Genomic DNA, 20,838 nt, shown 5'->3' with positions numbered 1-20,838 from the left:
AATTTCCATAACTCATGTACGCCCATTGTTTTGCATGCAGGACCACAATTTAACAAGAATTGTTGCCGGTATCACGTTTCATTTCCATTCATTTGCAGTGTGTACTCCACAGGTCTTCTCTACAGTGTCCCACTGTGGCAGTCATAATACCTGTCCAGTAACTGAGTCTATAGCCTTCTGAGCTTAGTGTACCTGTATGATCCAGGTTGTCCTCCAGCCATCTCTTGGTGCCTTGGTAGTTGAACTTCCCTCCTCCAGAGACAAAAAACAGGAGGTTGTATCTAAGAAGACAGCAGGTGTGTTAAAAATGACAGGAGAGTACATTCTTATTAACGTGGATGTTCACTGGCCTCCATTAGATCAGACTTGTACAGTCTGGTAGCTACATGTTGGGAATTCCAAACATAGAATATCAGAGGAGAAAAGGCTAGTCGGTTGCAATAGTGTTTCTGAATTCAGAGGTCATGAAATCTGCAACAAGTAGCTGACTTGTCTTTACCTGTCCTGTACTTTTGCTTCCTGACGACTGCACCCTTTTCCCCTACCCGCTCTATGGTAGGGTGGGGCTTCTTGCTCTTTCGTTCCTTTTTACTAGTGATATGCAAACAGCCCTTATGCAAAGTTAGCAGTGGTTGCTGTTTAGCATTTTGTTTCTGTCTGTATGGAGAATAAGTTGATACCAGAGTTCACCTAACACCATGGAAAATTGGCAGTGTGCCTTAACGCCCACAGATTTACATTCATTTAAAATCAAATTGTAGTTGTCACATGTGCCGAATACAACAGGTGTAGTAGACCTTACAGTGAAATGCTTACTTACACACCCTTAACCAATAATGCAGCTAAGAAAAATAATTATTAAGAAAAGTATTTACTAAAATAAACTGAAGTAAAAAAATAGATAAAAAATAAAATAATTAAAGAACAACAAAATAACAGTAGCGAGGCTATATATAGGGGGTACCGGTACAGAGTCAATGTGCGAGATCACAGGTTAGTAGAGGTAAATGAGGTAATATGTACATGTAGGTAGACGTGACAATGCATAGATAATAAACAGAGTAGCAGCAGCATATAGATGGGGGTGGGAGAGGGGAGACAATGTAAATAGTCCAGGTGGCCATTTGATTAATTGTCCAGCAGTCTTATGGCTTGGGGGTAGAAGCTGGTACCAAAGCGCCAAGTCTAGGACCAAAAGCCTTTTGGTCCTAGACTTGGCGCTTTGGTACCGCTTGCCGTGAGATAGAGATAACAGTCTATTATTTGGGTGACTGGGTCTGACAATGACTGAGTCCGACAATTTTTTTAATTGTTTTTTTTTTGTGATGTGGACACACCGAGGAACTTGAAGCTCTCAACCTGCTTTACTACAGCCCAGTCAATGACAATGGGGGCATGCTCGGTCCTCCTTTTCCTGTAGTCCACAATCATCTCCTTTGTCTTGATCACATTGAGGGAGAGGTTGTTATCCTGGCACCACACTGCAAGGGCTCTGACCTCCTCCTTATAGTCTGTCTCATCAGGCCTACCACTGTTGTGTCTTCGGGCAAAGTTGCAGAGAGAGGTGTTTAGTCCCAGGGTCCTTAGCAAAGTGATGAGCGTCGTGGACACTATGGTGTTCAAAGCTGAGCTGTAGTCAATGAGCAGCATTCTCACATACAGTTGAAGTCTGAAGTTTACATACACCTTAGCCAAATACATTTAAACTCCGTTTAAAAACATTCCTGACATTTAATCCTAGTAAAAATTCCCTGTCTTAGATCAGTTAGGATCACCACTTTATTTTAAGAATGTGAAATGTCAGAATAATAGTAGAATGATTTATTTCAGCATTTCTTTCTTTCATCACATTCCCAGTGGGTCAGAAGTTTACATACATTCAATTAGTATTTGGTAGCATTGCCTTTAAATTGTTTATCTTGGGTCAAACGTTACAGGTAGCCTTCCACAAGCTTCAATATATCCACATAATTTTCCTCCCTCATGAAGCCATCTATTTTGTGAAGTGCACCAGTCCCTCCCGCAGCAAAGCACCCCCACAACATGATGCTGCCACCCCCGTGCTTCCCGGTTGAGAGGGTGTTCTTCGGCTTGCAAGCATCCCCCTTTATTCTCCAAACAAAACAACAGTCATTATGGCCAAACAGTTCTATTTTTGTTTCATCAGACCAGAGGACATTTCTCCAAAAAGTATGATCTTTGTCCCCGTGTGCAGTTGCAAACCGCAGTCTGGCTTTTTTATGGTGGTTTTGGAGCATTGGCTTCTTCCTTGCTGAGCGGCCTTTCAGGTTATGTCGATATAGGACTAGTTTTACTGTGGATATAGATACTTTGTACCAGTTTCCTCCAGCATCTTCACATGGTTCTTTGCTGTTGTTCTGGGATTGATTTGCACTTTTCGCACCAAAGTACGTTCATCTCTAGGAGACAGAACGCATCTCCTTCCTGAGCGGTATGTCAGCTGCGTGGTCCCATGTGTTTATACTTGGAAATTGCTCCCAAGGATGAACCAGACTTGTGGAGGATAACTTTTTTCTGAGGTCTTGGCCGATTTCTTCTGATGTCAAGCATGATGTCAAGCAAAGAGGCACTGAGTTTGAAGGTAGGCCTTGAAATACATCCACAGGTACACCTCCAATTGACTCAAATGATGTCAATTAGCCAATCAGAAGCTTCTAAAGCCATGACATAATTTTCTGGAATTTCCCAAGCTGTTTAAAGGCACAGTCAACTTTATGTATGTAAACTTCTGACCCACTGGAATTGTGATACAGTGAATAAGTTAAATAATCTGTCTGTAAACAATTGTTGGAACAATTACTTGTGCCATGCACAAAGTAGATGTCCTATCCGACTTGCCAAAACTATAGTTTGTTCACAAATTTGTGGAGTGGTTGAGAAACTAGTTTTAATGACTCCAACCTAAGTGTATGTAAACTTCCAACTTCAAATGTAGGTGTTCCTTTTTTCCATTTGGGAAAGAGCAGTGTGGAGTGCAATAGAGATCGCATCATCTGTGGTTCTGTTGGGACAGTATGCAAATTGGAGCGGGTCTAGGGTTTCTGGGATAATGGTGTTGATGTGAGCCATGACCAGCCTTTCAAAGCACTTCATGGCTACACACGTGAGTGCTACAGATCGGTAGTCATTTAGGCTGGTTGCCTTGGTGTTCTTTGGCACAGGGACTATGGTGGTCTGCTTGAAACATGTTGGTATTACAGACCCGGTCAGGGACAGGTTAAACATGCCAGTGAAGACACTTGCCAGTTGATCAGTGCATGCTCGGAGTACACATCCCGGTAATCCATCTGCCCCTTCGGCCTTGTGAATCTTGACCTATTTAAAAGGTCTTACTCACGTCTGCTACGGAGAGCGTGATCACAGTCATCTGGAACAGCTGATGCTCTCATGCATGCTTAAGTGTTGGTGGTCACGAAGCGAGCATAGAAGTATTTTATCCTGTCTGGTAGGCTCGTGTTACTGGCCAGCTTGCAGCTGTGCTTCCCTTTGTAGTCAGTAATAGTTTTCAAGCCCTGCCACATCCGACGAACCATCTGTTTCGGCTTGTCACCAAAAGCACTCACAAACTTTTACAGATGCACAATCGAGAGCACCCTGTCTGGCTGTATCACCGCCTGGTACGGCAACTGCTCCGCACACAACCGTGAGGCTCTCCAGAGGGTAGTGAGGTCTGCACAACGCATCACCGGGGGAAAACTACCTGCCCTCCAGGACACCTACACCACCCGATGTCACAGGAAGGCCATAAAGATCATCAAGGACAGCAACCACTGCCTGTTCATCCCGCTATCATCCAGAAGGCGAGGTCAGTACAGGTGCATCAAAGCTGGGACCGAGAGACTGAAAAACAGCTTCTATCTCAAGGCCATCAGACTGTTAAACAGCCACCACTAACATTGAGTGGCTGCTGCCAACACACTGACTCAACTCCAGCCACTTTAATAATGGGAATTGATGGGAAATGTAAAATATATCACTAGCCACTTTAAACAATGCTACCTAATATAATATTTACATACCCTACATTATTAATCTCATATGTATACGTATATACTGTACTCTATATCATCTACTGCATCCTTATGTAATACATGTATCACTAGCCACTTTAACTATGCCACTTTGTTTACATACTCATCTCATATGTATATACTGCACTCAATACCATCTACTGTATCTTGCCTATGCCTCTCTGTACCATCACTCATTCAATTATCTTTATGTACATATTCCTTATCCCCTTACACTTGTGTCTATAAGGTAGTAGTTTTGGAATTGTTAGCTAGATTACTTGTTGGTTATTACTGCATTGTCAGAACTAGAAGCACAAGCATTTCGCTACACTCACACTAACATCTGCTAACCATGTGTATGTGACAAATAAAATTTGATTTGATTTGTTTGATGGTTCATCGAAGGGCATTGCGTGATTTCTTATTAGCGTCCAGGTTAGAGTCCCGCTCCTTGAAAGCGGCAGCTCTACCTTTTTAGCTCAGTGTGGATGTTGCCTGTAACCCATGGCTTCTGGTTGGGGTATGTACGTACGTTCACACTGTGGGGATGATGTCATTGATGCACTTATTTATGAAGCCAGTGACTGATGTGGTGTACTCCTCAATGCCATCGGAATAATTGCGGAACAGTCCTGCAGCTTAGCATCTGCGTCATCTGACCACTTCCATATTGAGCGAGTCACTTGTACTTCCTCCTTTTGTTTTTGCTTGTTAGCAGGAATCAGGAGGATAGAGTTTTGGCCAGATTTGCCAAGTGGAGGGCGAGCTTTGTACGCGTCTGTGTGTGGAGTAAAGGTGGACGAGAGTTCCCCCCCCCCTCTGTTTGCACATGTAACATGCTGGTAGAAATGAGGTAAAAACGGATTTAAGTTTCCCTGCATTAAAGTCCCCGGCTACTAGGAGCGCCGCTTCTCGATGAGCATTTTCTTATTTGCTTATTGCCTTATACAGCTCGTTGAGTGAGGTCTTAGTGCCAGCATTGGGTTTGTGGTAGTAAATAGACAGCTACGAGAAATACAGATGAAAACTCTTGGTAAATACAGTGTATGTGATCTACAGTTTATCATGAGATCATGAGCAAAACGTCAAGACTTCCTTAATATTAGATTTCATGCACCAGCTGTTATTTACAAATAGAAACAGACCGCCACCCCATGTCTTACCGGAGGCAGTAGTTTTATCTTGCCAATGCACCGAAAACCCAGCCAGCTGTCAGCCTCGACTCAGTGAAACATACGATATTACAGTTGAATGTCCAGTTGGTAGGATAGTCTTGATCGGAGCTCATCCATTTTATTATCCAATGTATGCACGTTGGCTAATAGGACTGATGGTAGAGGCGGATTACTCACTCGCCGGTGGATGCTTACAAGGCACCCCGACCTACTTCCCCGATATCACCGTCTCTTCTTCATGTGAATGACGGGGATTTTGGCCTTGTTGGGTGTCAGAAGTAAATCCTTCACGTCCGACTCATTAAAGAAAAAAATCTTCATCCAGTACGAGGTTAGTAATCGCTGTCCTGATATCCAGAAGCTCTTTTTAGTCATAAGAGACAATGGCAGAAACATTATGTACAAAATAAGTTACAAAAAACACGAAAACACACAGACAATAGCACAATTGGTTAGGAGCCGGTAAAAACGGAAGCCATCTCTTCCAGCGCCATCTGGAGATCTGGTTCCTCAGCACAAACTCCTCACACTCCTGGGTGTTTAGAGTACACTTCTTCTAGAAATCGACAAATACCTTCTAAGAACCACATCTGTTCTACTTTATTATTACAAGTACAACTGAAAAGCATTTTAAAAACACAAGGTCTCCATCTTCTGAATATTGTAAGAGGTTTATTCTTACATTTGTACGTTTTACACATTTTCCTCTGCTGTGGGTGCCTAGATGCCGGAAGGAAAGGTGTGGATGGTTATAACCTTGTAAGAAGCCCGATTTCTCAGGGGGGCTGGGGATGTGTGTTGCTCACCCAGCGTGTGTCCTCTTGTAGGTGTAGAGTCTGGAGAAGAGCCTGGCTAACTCCAGCAGCATAGACACCCCACTGCCGTTAGAGTCTGCTCCATAGGACAGCCACTGGACAGGACAACACCACAATCATACAGAGAACACATTTACTTCGCATCTTCACTTCTAGTTGACTACTATAAGAATATTGTAAGATTAATACACAACGCAGAAGACTAAAAGGTCAAGAGGACTAAAAGTCAATTGAGTACTAACGATCAATGGAAATGGTGTTTTTTCCATAATAGGGAATTAATGAGTAATGGGTCAGAGACATGAGAGGAATTTGTCTATACATTGAGCCTGAAATAGGATACTTGTTATTTGACTATTGGCCCAGTTCTATTGCAAGGAATTCTAATTTGTCAACCACTCTGCTCGGGTTGGGTAATAAAACTACATCCTGTCCCTTTGTTCTGTGGAAAGAATCACTGAGGACAGGGGAGAATGAACATCTACCTCTCAGCTTAACATCTATGATTTGTCCTCTTTGAATGAAACAATTTTTCTCCCCCTGATTTGCTTTGGGGTTTGTGTTATTGAAGAGGACATCATATGCTAACACCACAATGCCGCTATATAAATCGATCAATAAAAAATAAAATAAATACAGTGCCTTCAGAAGCACACCTTGACATTTTCCATATTTTGTTATGTTACAGCCTGAATTTGAAATGGACTACATGGAGATGTTTTGTTACTGGCCTACACACAATACCCCATAATATCAAAGTGGAATGATGTTTTTAGAAATGTTAAATTAATTAAAAATGAAAAGCAGAGATGTCTTGAGTCAATAAGTATTCAACCCCTTTGCTATGGCAATGCTAAATGAATTGAGGAAAGATTTGCTTAGCAATTCACATAACAAGTTGCATGGACTCAGTGTGTGCAATAACAGTGTTGAACATGATTTTTGGATTACTTACAGTTGAAGTCGGAAGTTTACATACACCTTAGCCAAATACATTTAAACTAGGTTTTTCACAATTCCTGACATTTAAACCTAGTAAAAATTCCCTGTCTTAGGTCAGTTAGGATCACCACTTTATTTTAAGAATGTGAAATGTCAGAATAATAGTAGAGAATGATTTATTTCAGCTTTTATTTTCTTTCAGCACATTCCCAGTGGGTCAGAAGTTCACATACACTCAATTAGTATTTGGTAGCATTGCCTTTACATTGTTTAACTTGGGTCAAACGTTTTGGGTAGTCATCCACAAGTATCCCACAATAAGTAGTACATTTTGGCCCATTCCTCCTGTCAAAGCTGGTGTAACAGTCAGGGTTGTAGGCCTCTTTGCAAGCTTTTTCAGTTCTGCCCACAAATGTTCTATAGGACTGAGGTCAAGGCTTTGTGATGGCCACTCCAATACCTGGACTTTGTTGTCCTTAAGCCATTTTGCCACAACTTTGGAAGTATGCTTGGGGTCATTGTCCATTTGGAAGACCCATTTGCGATCAAGCTGTAACTTTCTGACTGATGTCTTGAGATGTTGTGTCAATATATGCACATAATTTTCCTCCCTCATGATGCCACCTATTTGGTGAAGTGTACCAGTCCCTCCTGCAGCAAAGCACCCCCAAAACATGATGCTGCCACCCCCGGGCTTCACGGTTGGGATGGTGTTATTTGGCTTGCAAGCCTCCCTCTTTTTCCTCCAAACATAACGATGGTCATTATAGCCAAACAGTTCTATTTTTGTTTCATCAGACCAGAGGATATTTCACCAAAAAGTACAATCATTGTCCCCATGTCCAGTTGCAAATGTCTGCGTGGTCCCATGGTGTTTATACTTAGCCAGCAGCATACCACCCTGCATACCACTGCTGGCTTGCTTCTGAAGCTAAGCAGGGTTGGTCCTGGTCAGTTCCTGGATGGGAGACCAGATGCTGCTGGAAGTGGTGTTGGAGGGCCAGTAGGAGGCCCTCCTTCCTCTGGTCTAAAAAATATCCCAATGCCCGAGGGCAGTGACTGGGGACACTGCCCTGTGTAGGGTGCTGTCTTTCGGATGGGAAGTTAAACAGGTGTCCTGACTCTCTGAGGTCATTGAAAGATCCCATGGCACTTAACGTAAGAGTAGGGGTGTTAACTCCGGTGTCCTGGCTAAATTCCCAATCTGGCCCTCAAACCATCAGTCACCTAATAATCCCCAGTTTACAATTGGCTCATTCAACCCCCTCCTCTCCCCTGTAACTATTCCCCAGGTCGTTGCTGCAAACGAGAACGTGTTCTCAGTCAATTTACCTGGTAAAATAACAGATTCAAATAATAATAATATTTGCGTACTATTGTTTGTACAGATGAACGTGGTACCTTCAGGTGTTTGGAAATTGCTCCCAAAGATGAACCAGACTTGTGGAGGTCAAACTTTTTTCAGAGGTCTTGGCTGATTTCTTCTGATGTCAAGCATGATGTCAAGGAATGAGGCACTGCGTTTGAAGGTAGGCCTTGAAATACATCCACAGGTACACCTCCAATTGACTCAAATGATGTCAATTAGCCTATCATTTTATGGAATTTCCCAAGCTGTTTAAAGGCACAGTCAACTTAGTGTTTGTAAACTTCTGACCCACTGGAATTGTGATACAGTGAATTATAAGTGAAATAATTTAGTCTGTAAACAAATGTTGGAAAAATTACTTGTGAGCGAAGTAGATGTTCTAACCGACTTGCCAAAACTATAGTTTGTTCACAAGAAATTTGTGGAGTGGTTGAAAAATGAGTTTTAGTGACTCCAACCTAAGTGTATGTAAACTTCCGACTAAAACTGTATCTCTGTACCCCACACATACAGATCATTTTAAGGTCCCTCAGTCGAGAAACTAATTTCAAACACAGATTTAACCACCACGACCAAGGAAGTTTTCCAATGCCTCGCAAAGGTGGTCACCTATTGGTTGATGGATTTTTTTTAAAAGCAGACATTGAATATCCCTTTGAGCATGGTGAAGTTCTTAAAATATGGAGTGTGTATCAATAAACACTGTCACAACAAAGATACAGGTGTCCTTCCTAACTCAGTTGCCGAAGAGAAAGGGAACCGCTCAGGGATTTCACCATCAAATCAAACTTGATTTGTCACATGCGCCGAATACAACCTTACCGTAAAATGCTTACTTACTTACAAGCCCTTAACCAACAGTGCAGTTCAAGAAGAGTTAAGAAAATATTTACCAAATAAACTGAAGTAAAAAATTATAAAAAAATACAAAATAACGAGGCTATATATAGGGGGGTACCGGTACCGAGTCAGTGTGCGGGGGTAAAGGTTAGTTGAGGTAATTTGTACATGTAGGTAGGGGTGAAGTGGCTATGCAGATATTAAACAGTGAGTAGCAACTGTGTACAAAACAAATAGAGGGAGAGGGAGGGGGGGGGGTGTCAATGTAAATAGTCCGGTGGCCATTTGATTAATTGTTCAGCAGTCTTATGGCTTGGGGTAGAAGCTGTTAAGGAGCCTTTTGGTCCTAGACTTGGCGCTACGGTGCCACTTGCCGTGCGTTAGCAGAGAAAACAGTCTATGACTTGGGTGACTGGGGAGTCTGCCAATTTTATGGGCTTTCCTCTGACACGGCCTATTATATTGGTCCTGAATAGCAGGAAGCTTGCCCCCCCAGTGATGTAGTGTCAGATGCTGAGCAATTGCCATACCAGGTGGTGATGCAACCGATCAAGATGCTCTCGATGGTGCAGCTGTAGAACTTTGAGGATCTGGCGACCCATGCCAAATCTTTTCCTGAGGGAGAAAAGGTTTTGTTGTGCCCTCTTCATGACCGTCTTTGGACCATGATAGTTCGGTGGTGATGTGGACACCAAGGAACTTGAAACTCTCGACCCACTCCACTACAGCCCCGCCGATGTTTATCGGGGCCTTTTCCTGTAGTCCACTATCAGCTCCTTTGTCTTGCACACATTGAGGGAGAGGTTGTTGTCCTGGCACCACACTGCCAGTTCTCTGTTGTCGGTGATAAGGCCTTACACTGATGTGTCGTCAGCAAACTTAATGAGTGTCCCACTCCTTGAAAGCGGCAGCTTTAGCTCGATGGAGGATGTTGCCTGTAATCCATGGCTTCTGGTTGAGATATGTACGTACGGTCACTGTGGGGAAGACGTCAGCAATGCATTTATTGATGAAGCCGATGACTGAGGTGGTATACTCAATGCCATTGGATGAATCCCGGAATATATTCCAGTCTGTGCTAGCAAAACAGTCTTGTAGCGTAGCATCTGCGTCATCTGACCACTTCTGTATTGAGCGAGTCACTGGTACTTCCTGCTTTAGTTTTTGCAGGAATCAGGAAGATAGAAGCAGGAGGATATAACTATGGTCAGATTTGCCAAATGGAGGGTGGGGGAGAGCTTTTTATGCATCTGTGTGTGGAGTAAAGGTGGTCTAGAGTTTTTCCCCCTCTGGTTGCACATGTGACATGCTGGTAAAAATTTGGTAAAACTGATTTAAGTTTGCATGCATTCAAGTCCTCGGCCACAAGGAGCGCCGTTTCTGGATGAGCATTATCTTGTTTGCTTATGGCCTTGTAGAGTTGGTTGAGTGCGGTCTTAGTGCCAGCATCGGTATGTGGTGGTAAATAGACGGCCTTGAATAATAAAGATGAGAATTCGCTTGGTAGGTAGTGTGATCTACAGCTTATTATAAGGTACTCTACCTCAGGCGAGCAATACCTTGAGACTTCTTTAATATTAGACATTGCACACCAGCTGTTATTGACAAATAGACACACCACCACCAGTCTTACCAGACATAGCTTCTCTGTTCTGCCGGTGTATGGAAAATCCCGCCAGCTCTATATTATCCGTGTCGTCCTTCAGCCACAACTCAGTGAAATATAAGATATTACAGTTTTTAATGTCCCGTTGGTGGGATAATCGTAGGTCATCAATTTTATTTTCCAATAATTGCATGTTAGCCAGTAGAACGGATGGCAGTGGGAGTTTACTCACTCGTCTAAGGATTTTCAGAAGGCCCGACCTGCGCCCCCTTTTCCTCTGTCTTTTCTTCACGCAAATGACGGGGATTTGGGCCTGTTCCCGGGAAAGCAGTATATCCTTCTCGTCGGACTCGTTAAAGGAAAAAGTTTCTTCCAGTTCGTGGTGAGTAATCGCTGTACTGATGTCCTGAAGTTATTTTTGGTGATAAGAGACAGTAGCAGCAACATTATGTACAAAGATTTTTTTAAACAAGTTAGAAAAAATGCAACAGTAGGTTAGGAGCATGTAAAACGTCAGTCATCCTGTTCGGTGCCATCTTATAGCCAATGGCCAACCTGGAGGCCAATGGTGACTTTAAAACAGTTACAGAGTTTAATGGCTTTGATAGGAGAAAACTGAGGATGGATCAACAATATTGTAGTTACTCCACAATACTAACCTAATTGACAGAGTGAAAACAAGGAAGCCTGTACAGAATTTAAAAAACCAAAAACATGCATCCCGTTTGAAACAAGGCATTAAAGTATTACTGCAAAAAGAAGGCTTTTGTGCTGAATACAAAGTGTTGTTTGGGGCAAATCCAATACAACAAATTAGTGAATACCACACTCCATATTTTCAAGCATAGCGGTGGCTGCATCATGTTATGGGTATGCTTGTAATCGTTAAGGACAGGGAAGTTTAAAAAAGAAACGGAATGGAGCTAAGCGCAGGTAAAATCCTAAAGGAAACCCAGGTTCAGTCTGCTTTCCACCAGACACTGGGAGATGAATACACCTTTCAGCAGGACAATAACCCAAAACACAAGGCCAAATCCATACTGGAGTTGGTACCAAGAAGACAGGGAATGTTCCTGAGTGGCAGAGTTACAGTTTTGAGTTAAATCTACTTGAAATATAATGGGAAGACCTGAAAAGGTTGTCTAGCAATGATCAACAAACAATTTGACAGAGCCTGAAGAACTTTGAAAAGTATAAACGGGCAAATGTTGCACAATCAAGGTGTGGAAAGCCCTTGGACTTATTCAGAAAGAATCAGAGGTGATTCTACAAAGTATTGACTAAGTGGCGTGAAAACTTATATAAATATGATATTTCTGTAATTCATTTTGAAAACATTTGCAAAAATGTCTAAAACCATATTTTCACTTTGTCATTATAGGGGATTGTGTATAGATAGGTGAGAAGAAAATAAGATAAATCCATTTTGAATTCAGGCTAACAAAATTTGGAATAAGTCCAGGGGTATGAATACTTTATGAAGGCACTGTAATAACGAGTATATTGACGTGCATGAAGGGAGAGCTGGGCGTACCGGAGCCACACCAAAAGAGTCATAGTGAGCCACCAGGACGATGGTGGGCAGGTCCTCTCCTCCAGTTCCAGCCAGTCGCCCCTAGGAGAGGATGGGGCTACAATGATTAGACAGTATATACAGTATATTGTATTAGGATTTACATTTTATATATATCAGTCCTAAAACATCTCAAAACACACTAGTACATTCGCTGTCATCTTGTATGAAAGTAAAGAATGTACCTAAGGGTATGTCGAAACATAAGACATATCAATGAAGTCAGGCACGGGAGGCCTCTCACAATGACTTCAACTAAAAACCATTATACAGTGCCAGTCAAAAGTTTGGACAAACCTACTCATTCAAGGGTTTTTCCTTTATTTGTACATTGTAGAATCATAATGAAGACATCAAAACTATGAAATAACACACGGAATCATGTAGTAAAGAAAAACCTTTGAATGAGTAGGTGTCCAAACTTTTGACTGGTACTATATGTGAAACAAGGCCATTGACTGGTAGTGGCCGTATGCATTAAGGCTGGGCTCAATTTGAATTTAACGTATTCAGGAAGGGATTTGAATTTAACATTCAGAAATATAAAAACTTTTCAAATACATTTCTTCTACTTTTCAGTTTATTGAGAAGACATGAAAAATAAAATGTTTGCCAAACTGCACCTAAAGGAATCTCAAACCATGAGAAACAATATTCTCTGGTCTGATGTAACCAAGATTGAACTCTTTGGCCTGAATGCCAAGTGTCACGTCTGGAGGAAACCTGGCACCATCCCTACGGTGAAGCATGGTGGTGGCTGCATCATGCTGTGGGGATGTTTTTCAGTAGCAGGAACTGGGAGACGAGTCGGGATCGAGGGAAAGTTGAACGGAGCAAAGTACAGAGAGATCTTTGATGAAAATCTGTTCCAGAGTGCTCAGGACCTCAGACTGGGGCGAAGGTTCACCTTCCAACAGGACAATGACCCTAAGCACACAGCCAAGACAACCCAGGAGAGGCTTCGGGACAAGTCTCTGAATGGCTCAGCCAGAGTCCGGACTTGAACCCGATCAAATCTCTCTGGTGAGACCTGAAAAAAGCTGTGCAGCGACGCTCCCCATCCAACCCGAGAGCTGAGAGGACTTGAGACTGTATTCACTGCCAAAAGTGCTTCAACAAAGTACTGTTGGATTTAGGGTAAACCTTGAACATTGAGACACTAAAGACATGATAGATCTGAAGCAGTATATAAAGGAGTGAGAGAGACTGGGTTTTATGTCAGAAGTTAATGGTTCTCTGTAGAAAGACAGAGTGGCTGTGAAATGTGCTGGGAGTCACAGGAGTGCGATAGGTGATACAGGAGGACATATGTGGCTTAGGCGAAGGAGGGGTTGAGGTCAGGAGGTCAGGTCAGATCCCCTGAAGGGAGTAATAAGGGTTTAGTATCCGGTTACGCTCTTCCTGTGGAACCATAAGATGTAAGGATTGGAGAGAAGGAGGAGCAGGAACACATTTTGTCTGAATACAGCGGTGTTGGCCCTTTAGGGAGAACTAAACTTGGTTGTCAAGTGTCCGTGAGTTATTTACTCTGAAAAATAAGAACCTAACAGTACTTAATAAAATCGTCTGAATACTTATGTAAATGTGATGTTTTTTTATTTTGAATACATTTGCAAAAGTTTCTAAAAACCTGTTTTTGCTTTGTCATCATGGGGTAGTGTGTGTAGATGAAGACATTTTATACATTTTAGAATAAGGCTGTAACTTAACATGAGGAAAAAGTCAAGGGGTCTGAATAATTTCAGAATGTACTATAGACTTACGTAAGGTTAAGAAAACGAACAAGTTATCTGCTTATTAATACCTTTACACCCAAAGTGTAAGGCAGTGTGCTAATTAGAGTACTGGTCTACTGGTAGCCTAATAGACAGGTTGGTTGTTTAGCAACAAAACTGGATGCTTGAGCAAGTATGTGGCAAAACAGATGGGGTTGGCTTAGATTGTTGATAACATGTACACTATTTATTTGCCAATGTTTATTGAAAACAAATAAAGTTGCACAATAAGCACTTGTCTCTCAAATCCATTGTTACAGTTGGTCAATGTTTGCCATATTAGCATAGTCGTTGACAGTCAAAACACCTCAAAACAAGACATGGTATCAAGAACAAGATCAAACAAGCTGAAACATGCCACTTAAGATTCACCACATGGCAGTTTGTCATTGTTGCTGGCTATCTGGCCACCTAGAATCACAACAACACACAGCTTTCTGCCTATTTGAAGCGTGCGCATAATTTTGGTGAAGTTGTCAGCTAACCTATGATAACTCTTGGTAAATAAATAAATAGTATGCTCATCTATATTTTTCGTAGCTGTCTATTTACCACCACTAACCGATGCTGGCACTAAGACCGACTCAACAAAATGTATAGGGCCATGAGCTAACAACAAAAATGCACATCCAGAGCCAGCATTTCTCACGGTTTGTGATTTTAGTGCTGAAACTGAAAAAACTAGAGGCGACAAAACTCTCGATCTCCTTTACTCCACACAGAAACGCATACAAGGCAAATTATACCAAAACTTTATCCCCCTGGTTACAAACAAAAATTCAAACAGGAAGTGGTTTGATGAAGCAGATGCTAAGCTACAGGACTGTTTCGCTAGCACAAACTGGAATTTGTTTCGGGATTCATCCAATAACTCTGAAGAGATCATCACATCAGTCACCGGCTTCATTAATAAGTGCATCGACACTTATCCAGGACACATACTCAGAGCATGTGCTGACAAGCTGGAAAGTGTCTTCACTGACATTTTTCAACCTATCCCTAAGCCGGTCTGTAATATCAACTTGTTTCAAGCAGACCAACTTAGTCATTGCACCCAAGAACGCCAAGGTAACCTGCCTAAATGACTATCACATCTATAACCATGAAATGCTTTGAAAGTCTGGTCATTTGTTGCCATATTAGCATAGACGTGACATTCAAAACACCTCATAACAAGACATGGTGTCAAGAACCTCAGTTGAGCTGAAACCATTATCCCAGGCACCCTGGACCCACTCCAATTTGCATATCGCTCCAAAAGATCCACAGACGACGCAATCTCTATAGCACTCCACACTCCTGTACACCCTGATCACCCACGACTGTGTGGCCGCGCACGACTCCAACATAACCATCAAGTTTGTTGACGACACAACGGTGGTAGGACTGATCACCGACAACAAGGCAGCCTTATAGGGAGGTGGTCAAAGACCTGGCAGTGGGGTGCCAAGACAACAATCTCTCCCTCAACGTCAGCAAAACAAAGGAGCTGATCGTGGACTACAGGAAACAGAGGGGGCGAGCACGACCTCATTCACATTGATGGGGCTGTAGTTGAGCGGGTCGAGAGCTTCGAGTTCCACGGTGTCCACATCACTAAGGAATTAACATGGTTCACACACACCCACACAGTTGTGAAGATTGCACGACAACGCCTCTTCCCCCTCAGGAGGCTAAAAATATGTGGCTTGAGGCCTCAGATCCTCAAAAATTCCTACAGCAAAATCACGGCTTGGTACAGCAACTGCAAGGCGCTACAGAGGGTGATGAGTACAGCGTCCTGCCATCCAGGATCTCTATTCCAAGCAGTGTTAGAGAAAGGCCCCAAAAAATGTAAAAGCCTCCAGCCACCCAAGCTATAGACTGTTCTCTCTGCTACCGCACAGCAAGCGGTACCAGTGGACCAAGTCTAGAACCAACAGGACCCTGAACAGGTTCTATCCCCAAGCCATAAGACTGCTAAATAGCTAATCAAATGGCTACCCGGACTACCTGCATTTAGCCTTTTTTTGCACTAACTCTCCTGGACTGAAAATGCACACACTGGACTCTACCCACACACGCTACATACGCCCACACACACATAACACGCCCACACATGCATACTGACTCCACACAAACTTTCACACTCACCACATACGCTGCTGCTACGGTCTATTATCTATACTGTAGCCTAGTCACTTTACCCCTACCTATAAGTACATAGCTACCTCAATTACCTCGTACCCCTGCACAAACTCAGTACTGGTACTCCCTGTATATAAGACATGTTATTTTTTACTCGTTATTGTTATTCACTGTGTATTTATTCCTTGTGTCACTATTTTAAGAGATGTATACAATTCATTCTGTATTGACCCATAAGTAAGCATTTCACTGTTAGTCTACACCTGTTGTTTACGAAGCATGAGACAAATACTATTTAATTTAACCCGTCTATATTTTAAAAGATCACCAATTAACAGAAACTTGGATTAAATGTCACAATGCTACATAATCATTAAACAGCTACAGAACAGTGGTTTAACCATAAGGATTCTCACCTCTAGACTAGTGATGGCCCAGTCACTCACTGCCTTGCTCTGAGCCCCACTTGTCACCATCTGAAAGCCATTGGCCGTGGCTGTGTGTATCAGCACTGAAAAGACATGAGGAAAATGCATTAAAGCACTAAAAAGAAATTCACTAGAAATAATAATATTTAACATGGTTTACACCAGGGCTATTCAACTATATTCTTATGGGGGGGAAGGGCGATGTGAAAAATATATTTTCTACATGGGATTACTCTTGCTAAAACAGGTAGAAAAAACAATGCAAACACAATTATAATCCTACAAAGCCCTTTTATTAAAATTAAATGTCGCTAAAAGTATATGTTAAGTGGTTTAAGATTAGCAAAATGATTTATTTTATAATGGAACATATTTGTACTTAACAGTTGACCTGCATCACATACATTTGTACTTTTCTGTCCGTTTTACATAGCCTCATCTTTTGTTTTCATTTACACATAAGGAACCTTTTATACATGGTATATCTCACTTGACTAGTTTTTGCAGAGAAGTCTCTCGCTCCCCCAGCATTAGTAGAGAACGGGTCCCTATAACAAACTGCACTACCTCTGTAAGATTTCAGTTTATCTAAAAACTTGTGAGAGTGATCTGTACTGATGATTATTGAATATAGTTGCAGTGTAGGCAGATGGAGCGTTTAGTTTGGGCTCAAATCAGAGGAGAAAATACATTTATTTTGAAAATATTTTTTAATCATGTCAACAACTGCTTTATCCATCCCCTGTAGTCCCAAATTAAGTCCATTCAATTGATTGAAAAACAAACATCTGATACAAACTCCTTATCAAGCATTTTCGCTCGATATGCGTTGGCTTTCTTGTGGTTGCAATCGTGGAGAAAAGCAACTATTTCCTCCCTATGCTCACATAGCATTATTACCCTTGCTTAGCCAACGAATATCATTGTGGTAGATGATGCTCAGCAGCCTACAAAACAAGCCATGTTGCGGCTGTATGTCAATCGGATAAAGTTTATGATAGCCAGAAGCGAGTCCATGGTATTTGTTTAACTCACCACAAAGCACGCTCTGCTGTATCAGGCAGTGTAGTGATGTCATCTGCGGTGAAAGAGCCGATAGGTGGGCAGAAACACCCTGTACCCCTTAGCAGCTCTGATTGGCTGTGACTGGTATGTTGGATGATATTGATTGACAGCACTTAATGGGCGGGACTAAAGGGAAACAGATTCTCCCATTGGAAAATATTGAACAAGGGCTCCTTTTGGCACTAAATATCAGATTTTTGAAGGGATTTTTTAAACAATTATTTTATTTTTTTAATGTTCAGAATTTATTAGGGACATTTTGAGTTGACAAATGGGCCAGATCTGGCCCGTGGGCTTCAAGTTGAATAACCCTGCTTTACACAATTTAAACAATTTCAACCACGCTCCAGCAGGTATATCTCTCTAGTCACCCCCAAAACCAATTCTTTCTTTGGCCACCTCTCCTTCCAGTTCTCTGCTGCCAATGACTGGAACGAACTACAAAAATCTCTGAAACTGGAAACACTTATCTCCCTCACTAGCTTTAAGCACCAACTGTCAGAGCAGCTCACAGATTACTGCACCTGTACATAGCCAACCTATAATTTAGCCCAAACAACTACCTCTTTCCCTACTGTATTTAATTAATTAATTAATTTTGCTCCTTTGCACCCCATTATTTTTATTTCTACTTTGCACATTCTTCCATTGCAAATCTACCATTCCAGTGTTTTACTTGCTATATTGTATTTACTTTGCCACCATGGCCTATTCTTTTGCCTTTACCTCCCTTATCTCACCTCATTTGCTCACATTGTATATAGACTTGTTTATACTGTATTATTGACTGTATGTTTGTTTTACTCCATGTGTAACTCTGTGTCGTTGTATGTGTCGAACTGCTTTGCTTTATCTTGGCCAGGTCGCAATTGTAAATGAGAACTTGTTCTCAACTTGCCTACCTGATTGAATAAAGGTGAAATAAAAAAATAAAAATAAACAATTTAAATAAAAAAAATCTCCTGTACCTTCGGCTGCAGAGGAGGACCCCTGGGAGGAGGAGGTGGTGAGGGTCTGTGTGTAGATGGAGAGCAGCTCATCATCCTCCAGTGCAAAGTACACTGGAACAATGGTCTCTGTAGCCAGCATCTCTGGCTCCAGCTCCATGAACTGCTACAATGTGGAGGAATACTGAATGACTGGTTATCATTCACAAGACTATTACACCATCAGAATGTGAACGTGAAACAGCATAACATTTTCATCTTTCGCCTACTTCACTCCAGCAAGTCTGGTTTTTCAAGTTTATCTTGAAAGTGTGTTGTGACCGCTGTTTTATCTAAGTGTAATATAAACATACTTTACATGGACACAAACAGCTCTGGCTTTCAAGGAAACACAGGGCCTTGCCTCTTGATTCGACTTCCAGGGTTGTTTGCTGTACAGTTATAAACCCATACATAAGGCAGTATAATTCTTATTACCTGCACTATGTCCTGTGGCATGGTGGACATATTCTTGGGGAGAATGATGACCACAGCCCCAGCGGACTGGCGCAGGGCTTTCTGATATCTCTCATAGGAGAAGTCCACCAGCCGCATGATGACACAGCGGCGGCTTAGCACCTCCGCCTCCACTGTGCGGGCCTCTGTGTTCAATATGGCATTCCTGGTACCTGGGAATCACAAGTGGAATCAGATCAGTCGGGGAGAGATAAATGGAAACACAGTTCAGTGACTAACTAGCTGACATGATTGATGCAATGCTATAGTCTACTAACGTTAGCTATCACACAGCACATCATATTCAAATTCTATGGTTTGAAGTAAATAAGACATGGTTATAACCTGATGGGGGTCGTGTGTTTATGGTTGTGGTGAGTGGCACTCCCTAGGGCTCTGAGGGTTTGTAGCTGCTCGCGTTACCTTTTAGGACAACTTATCATTGAAATGGTAACGATTGGTAGTTAAGATTAGCTAAGAGAACGTGCTATTGCCAGTGAATAACAACCATAACACTAACTAGCTGTCAACCCGTGTCCTCCTACTCATATGTATACATATGAGAGAGAGCATGAGAGAGAGCTATGCCGCATGAATGAAGGAGGACACGGGTTGACAGCTATCTTAGCTAGCTAACAGCCGTTATAGCTAGCTTTTTAGATAGCTAACAGACCCAGGCTAGCACGCTAAAGTTGGCTAGCTAGAATTTTGCAGTGACAGCGTTTACCTGACGAAATATATGCCTTATATCAGGATCGCTAACCACAGAACAGGATTACAATTTAATACTTGCACAATATACATAGTTAGCTAGCTATTTTAAATGCTTACCGTACGGTTGTCCCTGCAAGTCATACTGCTGCATGCGGTACACAGTGAATTCATGTGCCGCTTCGGTTGGAAGGGGTGAGACGAGAATCAGCACCGCAGGGATAAACACAATGAAAGTCAAGGGGAAAGATGACTTAAACATGTTATCGAACACCTCACTAGCCTCCTCAAACATCTTGACCTTAGTATTGAGGTCTAAACAAGAGACAATTGTAACCTGGGCAGTTTCTGGAACGATTCTAGTCTATGCACAAAGCGCAGCAGCAACCGACACAACTTAATTTTAATATGGCAAAAAGCTTGGCCACCTATAGTAAGCACGCACGAGCTTACATTTTGATTGGCATGTACACATTATTGTAAAATGTTTCATAACTACAATTTATATTATTTCTTATAAAATAATTCTGTCATTCATTGATTTATTTAACGACAATATTCTCAGCCTTTGAGGGTCCTACAGGGACTCTCAGAGACAGCTTCATGAATTTCAGGGTAGGCTGTGCAGTTGATGAATTCAACGACAGGGGTCAGTGTAGACCGATGTTAAACCCAGAAATAGTAACCGGGGAGGATCGTCAACGTGTGCTTCTACTAGTGACAGAGATTGTTTCTGACAGGTGAAGTATGTGCTAAGAAATGTTTGACTTTTTAGGATCTTTTTGACTGACAGTAATGCTATTGTTGTTTGTGTACAGTACGAGGATTTTATAATGTCTTGTGTTTTTCCCCCAACACCACTTTCCATCAATTTGTACAGCAGACCCTCATGCAAAATTGAGTCAAAGGCTTTTTTGAAATCAACAAAGCATGAGA

The 20,838-nt window shown here is 42.0% G+C and overlaps 1 protein-coding gene across 5 annotated transcripts in view; it reads right to left on the bottom strand.

Annotated features, from left to right (window-relative positions):
- Nucleotides 1-20,316, bottom strand: part of LOC123998647 (nicalin-1) — a 28,472-nt gene extending 8,156 nt beyond the window's left edge. For 4 of the 5 annotated variants that reach the window (XM_046303710.1, XM_046303719.1, XM_046303738.1 and 1 more), the window contains exons 1-7: nucleotides 20,023-20,315; nucleotides 19,174-19,364; nucleotides 18,718-18,862; nucleotides 16,673-16,767; nucleotides 12,316-12,396; nucleotides 6,016-6,119; nucleotides 193-281 (exon numbers count right to left, since the gene is read on the bottom strand). In XM_046303710.1, coding sequence (XP_046159666.1) covers nucleotides 193-281; nucleotides 6,016-6,119; nucleotides 12,316-12,396; nucleotides 16,673-16,767; nucleotides 18,718-18,862; nucleotides 19,174-19,364; nucleotides 20,023-20,197 — 880 coding nt within the window. In that variant the 5' untranslated portion in view covers nucleotides 20,198-20,315. Of the gene's footprint in view, nucleotides 1-192; nucleotides 282-6,015; nucleotides 6,120-12,315; nucleotides 12,397-16,672; nucleotides 16,768-18,717; nucleotides 18,863-19,173; nucleotides 19,365-20,022 lie in introns of all 5 variants that reach the window. The other variant, XM_046303729.1, reaches the window with a different exon arrangement.
- Between the last annotated feature and the right edge of the window lie 522 nt (nucleotides 20,317-20,838).

Source organism: Oncorhynchus gorbuscha, linkage group LG02 (assembly GCF_021184085.1).
Source record: "Oncorhynchus gorbuscha isolate QuinsamMale2020 ecotype Even-year linkage group LG02, OgorEven_v1.0, whole genome shotgun sequence".
NCBI classification, from domain to species: domain Eukaryota; kingdom Metazoa; phylum Chordata; class Actinopteri; order Salmoniformes; family Salmonidae; genus Oncorhynchus; species Oncorhynchus gorbuscha.
The sequence above is the reverse complement of the archived record's forward strand: the minus strand, read 5'-3'. Positions and strand labels throughout refer to the sequence as shown.